Source organism: Alosa sapidissima, chromosome 18 (assembly GCF_018492685.1).
Source record: "Alosa sapidissima isolate fAloSap1 chromosome 18, fAloSap1.pri, whole genome shotgun sequence".
NCBI classification, from domain to species: Eukaryota; Metazoa; Chordata; class Actinopteri; order Clupeiformes; family Clupeidae; genus Alosa; species Alosa sapidissima.
This window is the reverse complement of record NC_055974.1, coordinates 27,801,392-27,813,891: the sequence shown is the minus strand read 5'-3', so window position 1 is coordinate 27,813,891 and position 12,500 is coordinate 27,801,392. Positions and strand designations below refer to the sequence as shown.

The 12,500-nt window shown below is 42.4% G+C and overlaps 1 protein-coding gene across 1 annotated transcript in view; it reads left to right on the top strand.

Annotated features, from left to right (window-relative positions):
- LOC121690442 (B-cell scaffold protein with ankyrin repeats-like) overlaps nucleotides 1-11,642 on the top strand; it is an 86,454-nt gene extending 74,812 nt beyond the window's left edge. Inside the window, exons 10-16 of the mRNA XM_042071006.1 lie at nucleotides 1,526-1,588; nucleotides 4,048-4,232; nucleotides 5,798-5,861; nucleotides 8,730-8,759; nucleotides 9,258-9,337; nucleotides 10,137-10,171; nucleotides 11,317-11,642. Of these exons, the coding sequence (XP_041926940.1) occupies nucleotides 1,526-1,588; nucleotides 4,048-4,232; nucleotides 5,798-5,861; nucleotides 8,730-8,759; nucleotides 9,258-9,337; nucleotides 10,137-10,169 (455 nt within the window). The 3' untranslated portion in view covers nucleotides 10,170-10,171; nucleotides 11,317-11,642. The remainder of the gene's footprint in view (nucleotides 1-1,525; nucleotides 1,589-4,047; nucleotides 4,233-5,797; nucleotides 5,862-8,729; nucleotides 8,760-9,257; nucleotides 9,338-10,136; nucleotides 10,172-11,316) is intronic.
- The last annotated feature ends 858 nt before the right edge of the window (nucleotides 11,643-12,500 follow it).

Genomic DNA, 12,500 nt, shown 5'->3' with positions numbered 1-12,500 from the left:
GCCTCACACAAGCACACACACACACACACACACACAGACACACACACACACACATAGACATACACACACACAGACACACACACACACATAGACATACACACACATAGACACACACACACACACACACAAACATAGACATACACAAAATGCCTTAAACAAGCACACACACAGAAGGGGAGACAATAGTACAGAGAGGGGGGGGGGGGTTTCCATGCATTTGCTTTTGCTCTTTTTAGCTCTATCTGATTAGGTTTCACCTCCAACTGTGTCTGTATCTGTGTGTGTGTGTGTGTGTGTGCGTTAGTCTGTGTATCTCCTTGACTGTTTTGAGTGTGTGTAGCATTATGGATACAGATGAAGACAACCCTCACTCACTGGTTACACACTCACACACACACACACACACACACTGCGCTAGCATGTCCTGAGGTGTGTGTAAATACTACAAACATGTTTTCTATGAACTGTTAAATGGGGGCCATTTTGTGTAAGCACAGCATTTCAATGGTAAGCCTCCATCCAAACTCCCCTGGATGTTCGTGGAGAACTCCTCAGAATGGGAGTGTTAGGTTAGTCTACTCTGTTGTGTGCTGATATTGTACTGAAGGAGGTTAGGCTGCTGTGTGCTGATATTGTACTGAAGGAGGTTAGTCTGTTGTGTGGTGATATTGTACTGAAGGAGGTTAGGCTGTTGTGTGCTGATATTGCACTGAAGGAGGTTAGTCTGTTGTGTGTTGTGCGTTGTACTGAAGGAGGTTAGGTAGTTGTGTTGTGATATTGTATTGTACATTAACCCGGAGCAGTGAGCTGCCTGCAACAACAGCGGCACTCGGGGAGCAGTGAGGGGTTAGGTGCCTTGCTCAAGGGCACTTCAGCCATGCCTACTGGTCGGGGTTTAAACCGGCAACCCTCCGGTTACAAGCCTGAAGTCCTAACCAGTAGGCCACGACTGCCCTGTTGTGTGGTGATATTGTACTGAAAGATGTTAGGTAGTTGTGTGGTCATATTGTGCTGAAGGATGTTAGGTAGTTGTGTGGTCATATCGTATTACAGTAAGACACTTTAGGCTGTGTGCGTGTTGATGTCGTATTAAGACACTTTAGGCTGTGTGTGCTGATGTTGTTGTGTTAAGACACTTTAGGCTGTGTGTGTGTGTGTGTTGATGTTGTGTTAAGACACTTTAGGCTGTGTGTGTGTGTTGATCATGCTTAAGCTTCATTGGTTCTGTGAGTGGGATGGAACTCTCTGATGCAGACGATAGTCACAGAGGTTAGTGAAGCGAAGCATGACTGTGTCAGATACAACACAGAACTTTCAAAGAAATACTGCCATCTAGTGGTAGGCAACAGCACGTCAGCGTACTGCAGGTGCACAGTCATATCCATAGTAATGCACACAAGTGTATTTTGTTATTTATAAATATGCACCGTTTCATATCTCTTCTCATTCTTCTCTCATTTGTGTGTGTGTATGTGTGTGTGTGTGTGTGTGTGTGTGTGTGTGTGTTTGTGTGCACGCGCTGCAGTGTTCCAGAAGAAAATGTCCCAACCAGATGCTGGAACTCTCTACTCCCTCCCGCTGAAACAAGGTGAGACCAAACAGCTGTTCAAAGGTGCTCAGACACCAAAGCAACTTGCCTTCCAACACAATCAACAACTATCATTATATCACACTGGCACAAACATCCCTCTTCAGGCAGATTAAAACACACTGGTGTGTGTGTGTGTTTGTGTGTGGGTGTGTGTGCTTGTGTGAGGCATTTTGTGTATGTCTTTGTGTGTGTGTGTGTGTGTGTGTGTGTGTGTGTGTGTGTGTGTGTGTGTGTGTGTGTGTGTGGTATTAAACATGGTATATTAAACATCCCTCTCCAGGCCGATTAAAACACACTGGTGTTCTGTGTGTGTGTGTGTGTGTGTGTGTGTGTGTGTGTGTGTGTGTGTGTGTGTGTGTGTGTGTGTGTATTAAACATGGTATATTAAACATCCCTCTCCAGGCCGATTAAAACACACTGGTGTTCTCTGTGTGTGTGTGTGTGTGTGTGTGTGTGTGTGTGTGTGTGTGTGTGTGTGTGTGTGTGTGTGTGTGTGTGTGTGTTATATCACACCGGCACAAGCATCCCTCTCCAGGTTTCCAGATTAAAACACTGTTGTATTATTATACTGCACACAGACTGCTTGTTCCAGCGCAATTAAAGGCCAGTGTTATATAATCACGACGAGTATCATCTCCAGCTCAATTGAAAAAGATCCTACATGGACACAAGCACGGTGATGCCAAGACAGATGGGAGGACGGAAAATCAGATGACCAGTTAGCAGCTTAGATCTGGTGTGATGGAAACGGTTGATAGAGCTACAAACTAGTAGAGAGATCAGGTGGGGGCTTTCTGAAGGAGTGTTAAAAACATCTCTGCTCTGAGGACACACTGTGTTTGTGGACGTTGCCGTGCCAACAGTAATCTATGAGGATGCATCAGCATGTAGAAAATCAAGGAGCGTTACGCCAACGTTGCCACCGTTTCGCTGCCGAAACATAGAGAACAATAGGAAACCTGCCGCTTGCCGCTGGCTAATGTGATCCCCCCTAATAAACAAGTGAAAAGGGGAGCTAGTGTGTGGATATTCAATGAGATTTTCTATATTTTGGATGCATCAGCATGTGCAACACTCAGGTGTCTCCTCTGTCTTGTAACAAGCTCAGCTCGAGTTGTCACCAAATTAACGTCATCGGTTCATTAAAACGCACATTCACAGATAATCTCTAGCATGCTTAGATTTATTGAAGTGCTTTGGTGAGGGTGAGAACGTGAGAGAGAGAGAGAGAGAGAGAGATAAGCCCATAGGCCGGAGTCTATAATTGTCCAAACACCGCCGACACGGCACAACAAAAAAGGAATAAAAAAACACAACCAGCGCTGTTTACGTCCATTAAACAGAGCGGAAAAGGTCACGGAAAAACTCTGTATTTTCAATGTCCAAAAATTAAAATAATCCACGGCAATAATAATCCATAAATCCGAGGGTGTGTCAAGACAGTCTTTGAAACTCCGCAAGCACAAAAAAAAGAAAAAGGATAGATCTCACCTCGAAATCATCTCCAGGATACGCGGAAAAAACAGTCGTATATTCCTTATATCGGGTGAGAAGAAGAGGATAAATCCAGTGTGAAAAGTAGGCTAAAGGAGGCTAAAGTAGGCTAAAGGAGGCTAAAGGAGGCTAAATGAGGTTATCAGAAGCCTTCTACCCCATGTCCATTCATTCCTGGTTTTCTTCCCGCGTCCCATTTAAAAAACAAACATGGGATTCTCCGAGAGCGCAGCCATAGGGCCAGAACAGGAAAAGTGTGTGAGAGTAAGCGTGAAAAGGTGAGTGACAGTTCTAGACCCTATCGTCTGTTTCGACTATACCTGCCCTGGATCACTGACTTACGCCCATAGTCATCAGGATACTGTGGTTAGCGAACTATAAAGATGGTTAGAGAGAAAACGGAGCTTAACGAGCTCAATACTACCTGGCCAGGTTTTTAAACAGTACCTACATTATAAAGAGAAGGCAACTTTTATAGTGGGAGAGTTAGGCCTATTCCATATGAGGAAACAGTTAACAAATCTGCTACGCTTTACAAAAATAAATAAGACTTGTCTTATATCATAATATGGCCATTTATGTGGCGGATGCTACAGTCTATCCATGCTTATCCATCCACTTACATACAGCACACACACACACACACATACACACACGCCCATGCTACACTTACATACAGGAACTGCGGAACTCTACACACACACACACACGCCCATGCTACACTTACATACAGGAACTCCACACACACACACACACACACACACACACACACACACACACACACACACACATGCTACACATACATGCAGGAACTCAGATGAGCCAGGGTTTTATTTATCTATGATGACAAAATACAGATCTCCATAGATGGATGGACTATTTTGTGTGTGTGTGTTTGTTTGTGTGTTTGTATGTACTCTGTATAAACTCGTTGTGCGTGTGTGTGTGTGTGTGTATGGCAGTGCGTGAGCGTGAGAGCATCTCGTCCACCTACGACACGTTCGTGGCGAGCCACAGCCCCCCTGGGCTGGACGAGCTCATCTCGCTGCAGCAGCAAGTCAAACTGGGCACGCTCAGTGTAGACGACGCCCTCGACAGGTTCAGCCAATGGCAGCGTCTGCAGAAGGGGGTGGACAGCGTTCAACAGGTGAGACGGTGCACTATTACACACACACACAGACACACACACACACATACACATATACACACACACACAAGGGCAGCCGTGGCCTACTGGTTAGCGCTTCGGACTTGTAACCGGAGGGTTGCCGGTTCGAACCCCGACCAGTAGGCACGGCTGAATTGCCCATGAGCAAGGCACCTAACCCCTCACGGGATCAAAAGACACACACATCCAGAAACAGAGAGAGACAGACACAGAAAGAACAGTACTTTTAAAATGTGCACACACACACACACACACACACACACAAACATCCAGAAACAGAGAGAGACAGACACAGAAAGAACAGTACTTTTTAAAATGTACTGTAACCGTTTTGTATTATGTTAAGTTTTGTGTGAAATTGAGTCAGAATATCATCTGGATTTCTCTGTGATAGCTGATCACTCCAGTTCCAAGGGACGGGCATGATTGTTTGGAGGTTTTATTTTTTTCCTGATTGCATAAACAAGCAGATGGTCGGATATATCAGCGTCAATCACACCTGAACTAGTTCAGTTCATAGTTCATAATTCAAAATGTTCCAAAAATTAACTAGTTCATAGTTCTTTTTTTCCATATGTTGCTGCGAGTTATTATTTTTCTAAATTATTTCTAAATTAGAACCACAGACAGCAATTATTTTATCTTAATTAAGTTTATGAAAGCTTGGCTTTCCACTTTACTCAAAGGCTGCAGGTCAACAATAAACTGCCCACCACCATTTTGACAATATTTTTTCCCATCCTTCCCAACCTTACCGACCTCATCCGGGTTTCTGCCTGGAAGACTCTATAGAAATCTGGCACCTTATTGAACAAAGTTAAACTGAGAGAGTGTGCCGTTCACAGACACCAGAATGAACAAGTTCACAGTAACGTTCATCAGGCAGTAATACAGTACGTTTAGTTCACGTTCGCCCAAAATATGCACACAAGTGTGCCAATTTTCTTGTTTACAAGTTTACCTTATTCACATATCTTTGGACTTTGCAGACTTGTTGTACTTGTGTTGTGTTTGTGTTTACATGTGTACTGTTCTAATGTTTATTTACTGATGATCTGTAATTACTGGTGGATCTGCCCAAGGTTTCTTCCTTGGTAAGGGAGTTTTTCCTTGCCCCTGTTGCTCTTGGGTGCTCCTTGTTGGTGCCCCCCACCCAATCCCAATCCTCCCCCACCTTTTTTATGCAGCCCTTGCCACTTAATCTACTAAACCCCTCTTCTACTGCACTTTTTACCCCCCCCCCATTAATGCACAAATAGGCTGACACCAGACATAATTTCACTGCATTTCTTACTTCCAGTAACTATATGCATGTGACAATAAACTTCCTTGTATCCTTGTATCCTTGTATTAACATTTATGAGAATTGTATTTATTTTATTTTGACATGTTTGCTTGTTGAACATTTTTCCTCATTCTTCCAGGCTAAACAAAGTTATTTGGACAGCCATTAACGGTTTTCTACTCTATTCACAGCTTGGCTATATTGTCATGTGTTGGGAGGTTACTTGTTTACTTGTGTTTATTTGTGGACTGTATTTCAGGAGAAACTTCGTCAGATGCGAGCCAGCCTCATAAACTACCGAGAGGACGATGACAGCGTCTATGGTAAACATCAGCCTTCAGTCCTACAACCCAAGTATCCCAACAGCAGTTTAGTAACTAGATGTACCGCAGAGTGGTACAAAATATGACCGCCGCCCAGTCCAGCACATTTTTTCCACAAAATAAATCACGCTGAAAAGCATATATGACTCTAACTGTCTCACTAAATTGCATTATGCACACTCAATTCTCACTGGTATCTGCTAGACAACAAGTACCAAAACATGATTAGTTCATGGATTTCACATGTAAAATTCATTTTATACAACCCCACCCCCATCTTGCCTGTTCATAATTCTGAGAAATTCTTGAATTGTGTGCATGTCTGCGTGTACATGTTTATGTTTATGTGTGTGTGTGTGTGTGTGTGTGTGTGTGCAGGTGTGTGTGTGCCTGTGTATGTGCCTGTGTGTGTGCATGTGCATGCATGTGTACGTATGTCTACTGTGTGAGTATGTGTCATATATACAGTATGATTACTGTGAATGTATGTGTGTGCGTGTGTATCTGTTTATGCACATGTGTGCATATGAATGGGTTAACATGACCCCTGGAGGCAAACATACGCAAAAAAATTGGTCATCCTAGGCCCTACGGTTCTAGAGATATTCACAGAAAACTCTGTTGGTGTACGGTCACTACATGTACACATAAATTATTTTATTGTAAGGCCCCCCATGAACGAAAGTTCATGAAACTTAGCATGCATTCCGAGAGTGTCATAATGATCCTGCACTTTCAATTTTGTGCAGTTTTGACCATGTCAGCCAGAGATATTGTGATGAAAACACCAAATTTTTTGCTTTTTAATTTTTAACTAGGTGGCGCTATACATGAAAAAAGTGGTAATGGGATGGGTTGACATGCCCCCTTAAGACCAACATACATAAAAAAGGTGGACCTCCTAGGCCCTACGGTTCTCGAGATATTCACAGAAAACTGTCTCCGGCCACCTATAGGCCAGTTGGTGTATAGTAACATAAATTAATTTATTGTGTAGCCCCCCATGAACGGAATTCCACAAAACTTGGTGTGCATTCAGAGGGTGTCATAATGATCCTACACTTCCAATTTCGTACAGTTTTGACTTTGTTAGGTCACAGATACCTGCGATTACAACACCTCATTTTTACTTTTTTGTGTTTAACTAGGTGGCGCTATACATGAAATGAGTGGTTATGGAATGGGTTGACATGGCCCCTTGAGATCAACATACAAAAAAAGGTGGTCCTCCTAAACCCTACGGTTCTCAAGATATTCACAGAAAACTGTGTCTGCCCTACCCTCCTTTCGGGGGGTCCAGTCCAGTGGGGGGGCTACAGATCAAAATGAAAAACGATGGTGTCATGCTATCCATGTGGGGTTACATGCCCACCAAGTTTCGTGTACCCCGGTCTTTCAGTGTCCAGGGAATCCTTGACGGAAATTTGGCTATGTGAAAAAGAAAACAAAATCTGACTAAACCTATATGACTGCCGCTTCGCTGCGCGGCGGTCATAATAAGGGCTCCAAGACACCTCAACTGCTCATTTCTGGTTTTGTGCAGGAGTATGAGGTGCTTCAAAGGCGCCCTCTAGTGGCTGATGTTATTCATGCATCCCTCAGTGGTACGTGGTGTAAGGTGAAGATTTCTGAAGTTAATTAGAGACATTTCATAATGGGCACTGGGGCAAGTTAAGATGCTCACCAGTGCTGGTCTGTCGGACATTTCTACTGCTGAAAGGCAGATATCAGATGCACAGCAGAGGTTTGGTGCAGGATTTGAGATGGTATTTCTACGGGTGCCAGAAGTTTGGTGCAGGATTTGAGATGGTATTTCTACGGGTGCCAGAAGTTTGGTGCAGGATTTGAGATGGTATTTCTACGGGTGCCAGAGAGTTGTTTTCTTTCTCTCCATAACAGTGTTATGTCTCTAAGTCTATATCACTCACTACCTCACACATCCTCTCCTCTCCTCTCCTCTCCTCTCCTCCTCTCTCATCTCCTCTCCTCTCAACTCCTCTCCTCTTTTCAACTCCTCTCCTCTCCCCTCCTCTCTTTTCATTCTCTCATCTCCTCTCCTCACCTCATCATTCTCTCATCTCCTCACCTCCTCATCATTCTCTCTTCACCTCATCTCCTCATCATTCTCTCTTCACCTCCTCATCATCATCTCCTCATCATTCTCTCACCATCTCCTCTCTTCCTCTCTGCACTTCTTCTCCTCTCCTCTGTCATCCCCTCCTCTCCTCTGTCCTCTCATCCCTGTTCTCCTTATCAAATTCCAATGTAAAGTTGCTTTATTAGCATGACTTGTTTTGATTCAGCGTTAAGTGCTATCCTTCCTTTCCTCTTCCTCCCTCCTTCTCTCTCTCCCTCCCTCTCTCCTTCCCTCTCTCTCCCTCACTCCTTCTTTCTCTCTCCCTCCCTCCCTCCTCCTCTCCCTCTCTCCCTCCCTCCCTCCCTTCTCTCTCTCTCCTTCAGACTCTGTTTGTCCTGTCTGTGTATCCCCCTTCATCTTCTGTCCAGTTGGATAAGTATCAGATGACTAATTCCCCACAGAAACAAACACCTTGTGGAAGTCTGAGCAGGGAGATGATGAATTGCGTCGAAAATAGACTCCGTCAGAGCAGAGCAGAGCAGAGCCGGCCTGTTTGTGGCCCTCAGATGACTGATTCTCCGCCTGGACTTCATATGAAAGTGGAACGAAAGTGTCTGGGGGAAAGCTGTGTGGCTCGGACTTAAGAGAAGAGTCTGAATGCTGGACTGCTGTTTTAATCTCTCTCTCTCTCTCTCTCTCTCTCTCTCTCTCTCTCTCTCTCTCTCTCTCTCTCTCTCTACCTCTACCTCTCTCTACCTCGCTCTACCTCGCTCTCTTTGTCTCTTTCACAGATAAAATCAACATCATACATCACACACCAAGTGAGTGCACATTAGCTTCCTGTGCATGCAGTGCTAAAAGGGCCTCTGGGGTAAAAGACGCCTTTCTTCTCCCTTCTCCTTCTTCTCTTCAGTCCTCCTCTCTTCTCGTCCGCCCCTCCATGCCAGTGTTCTGTTGCCCCCCCGGGGGGTAGTTAACAAGGCAAACACTGTGCTCACAGGGGTATTAGACTTGCTGCCAGGCCAGATTTCAGCACCACACTGTCCCCGTGTGCCCTCTTTGAAGCGACATATTGCTAGAAATCTCTCCCTTTCCATGCCTCTCCCCAAGCTTTTAACATTTGTCCCCTCCCTAAGCTTTATACATTTTATTTCATATGAGGGTGTAAGACACAAACTCAAATCAACAGCCATGTCTCCTTCAAGATGTCAGCTCAACCTCAGCAGAGGAAAAAATGAAAACACTCTGTGCTATCACCTCAAATCCCTATGTTTCTGTTGTCCTGGTAACTCTCTGGTTGACCTCTGACCCCTTTTTAGATGTGGCGGTGAAGGACTGCAGAAGGGGTAGCCAGCCTGTGGAGAGTGACTTCTACAGCAAACCACTCAAAGGCCAGCCGGTGAGTGACCGTGCGCTAACACTAGTGGGCGCAACAACAACTATAACGACTCAGCTGGTGAGTGACCGTGCGCTAGCACTAGTAGGTGCAATAACAACTATAACGACTCGATAAGTACATCTGTGCCTAATCCTGAGTGACCCTGCGCTAACGCTAGTGGGCATAATAACAACTATAACGACTCATCCGGTGAGTGACCCTGTGCTAGTAGGTGCAATAACAACTATAACGACTCAAAGTACATCTGTGCCTGATCCCCACAACTGGTATACCAGCAGTGCGCTTCTTCTGAGCAATGGCGATCTTAGAAGATAGATCTACCTGTAGATCAATGTGATGACAAGGCCATGGGTTGATCCCCTGGTCAGGCACGTGTTAATGAAAATAATAAAACGCATACCTTGGATGGCACAGATGCAACAGTGAGAGTTCCTTTGCTTCTATTATTTTGGTATATAAGTTGCATACCAAAATAATATAACTGGGGTTCAAGATGTGATAAATGTAATCTAAAATCTAAAAAAGAAGTTTAAAACGAATCGTAGACTCAGTTCTGCTAAGTTTATTTTGTTACACAAATGAAAAGATGAGGTTATAATTGGGTTTTCCTTTCCTGCTGAGGGTCAGGAAACAGTTTTCAGTTCATGTGGCTTAGACAGTTACTGTTCAAGTAAGCCGGGGAGTTCTCTAACATGAATTCCCAATTCCTTCTCTGTTTCTAGTTATTAACTTAAATTCTATTGTCTCTTTTAATCTCTTCTGTTTTCATCTTTTTTTTTTTTTTTTTTTTTTTTAACAGTCCAATTTGTTCTGGAAGGCTGATAAACGATGAAGGTAAGTGTTATTGCTTTCTGGAGCAGAGAGCTACTTAAGCCCATGATTCATTTTTTAATTCCAGTTTCTTCGTTGGCCAACTCTCCTGTGGTGGAATGGAGGACAAACAGCACATCACCTAATCAGTGGCTCAGCCGTCTTGAGCAACGCTTCAGATGGAATCGTTTATTTTGGAGCATTTAGTAATAATAATAAAAAAAAATCGATGCACGATGAAACTATTTATCTTCCCAAGCCTCTTGTAATGAGTGGCATCATTATAAAAGGGTCTTGTAAGAAAGACAGTTGATCTCCATTTTCCATTTAAAAGTTTACTTTTTTATGATCAGCATTAGTGAAAAGAAAACATTTTTCATTTATTTTACATTTGATTTTCTATTTTAACCAATCATTTGTTTATAGGCATTTTTAAACTTGATTGACATATTACCCTTTAAAGAAACTGAAGCTTTGCTGCTGTAAAGAAAATATATATATTAGCAACACGAGTAGATTCTCAATCTCAGTTATTTGAGATGATCTTTATGAGTGTTCTTTAATACTATTTTACATGTTATCTTTCATGATATCTCCTGTAGAGACACTGAAGCTTTGCTGTCTTTTAAAAAATAAAATATAAAAAATGTACATTTTTATTAGCAGCACGAGTAGAAATCAGTTATTTCAGATGATCTTTATTGATGAGCGTTTTGTTTAACATTTATTTGAGATGCTCTTTATTTATTGAGATGAGTGTTTTGTTATGAGTAGTTATTTGAGATGATCTTTATTGATGAGTGTTTTGTTATGAGTATTGAGATGATCTTTATTGATGAGTGTTTTGTTATGAGTAGATATTTGAGATGACCTTTATTGATGAGTGTTTTGTTATTAGTAGTTATTTGAGATGATCTCTATTGATGAGTGTTTTGTTATGAGTAGTTATTTCAGATGATCTTTATTGATGAGTGTTTTGTTATGAGTAGTTATTTGAGATGATCTTTATTTATGAGTGTTTTGTTTCACATTTCTTGACTTGACCTTCGTTATCAGTAACTTTTTCATCAGCAGCATGAGTAGAAATGATTTACCTGTAAATGTTCTTTATTGATGAGTATTGATTAACGTTTCTTGACATGCTATTCCTTATTTTATTTTTACTGTAGAGACACGGAAGCTTTGCTGTCAATGATGTCTCTCTACGCGTCAGAGGGAAGGCTTGCCATGTGTGGCTCTTTGATAGTTTCAGTACAGTTCTTGTTCTATATTTTTCACCCCAAACGTTTCATTTATACATGCATCTTTTAAAATATAATTTCAAAGGAGAATATAATCCTAAACAGTAATTTATTTTTGACACATTTTGTTCTCTGGAGATTAAAGTAAGAAATATCCCTGATGTCTGCAATATATAGTTATTCTGATTATGAATTATTCTGTGAAAACACTATATGTAAATAAGTCAATAATCACAGTGGATGTAATTATACACTGATACCTTCCCTTATCCAAAATTAAAATGTAATGCAATTATACATAAGACAAATGCCTGTTTCTCTTTCGAATGGATTCTACTTTATGATGATGTCAAGACTGAAAATGGCAGACCATTTTTATCCTATTTCAGCAGCTGATAAAAGGCCTAAATGCCCGCAGTAATCTGGGGTTGTACTAATCCATCTTCAGCTGTCTTGTTGGCAACATATCCCCTGACAAAAAGAATAAACAAGACACCAATGTCGTCTTTATAATCCTCGCCACAATACTGACACGAAAACAACAAACACACTGATAGTGGCTGTGCGACGAAGTCATGGCAACCTTGACAAGAATGCCAAAAACACAAAACGTACAAAATTAACTGCAGATGATGTAGAACAGCATAGGCTAGATGGAACAGAGTAGAGCACAGATGTATGTTTGTCTGACAGGATCATCATCATGTTAGAACCCTCATCTGTTCGGTTCTGTTATAAATTGGCAGCTGTGTTGTGCTTGAATGAGAGGCTGGGCTCCAATGTTGGGTTAATATGATCATCTCCATGAGGGGGCGCTGTCCTACCAAATATGACTGTGGAGAAGCAGGAAGCACATGGACTGCTAATCCGACTTGATTCATTTTACGACCTCTGAGACAGACACACACATGCACACAAACACAAGCACACTCACACACACACACATGTATGGGTCTCTCATCCAATACTTCCCTTGTGGACCAGCAGATCCCTGTCACAAAAATGTCCAGCATCCTAACATACATACAGTACACACACACTCTCTATACACACACACACACACACACACACACACACACACACACACACACACACACACACACAGTGGTTCC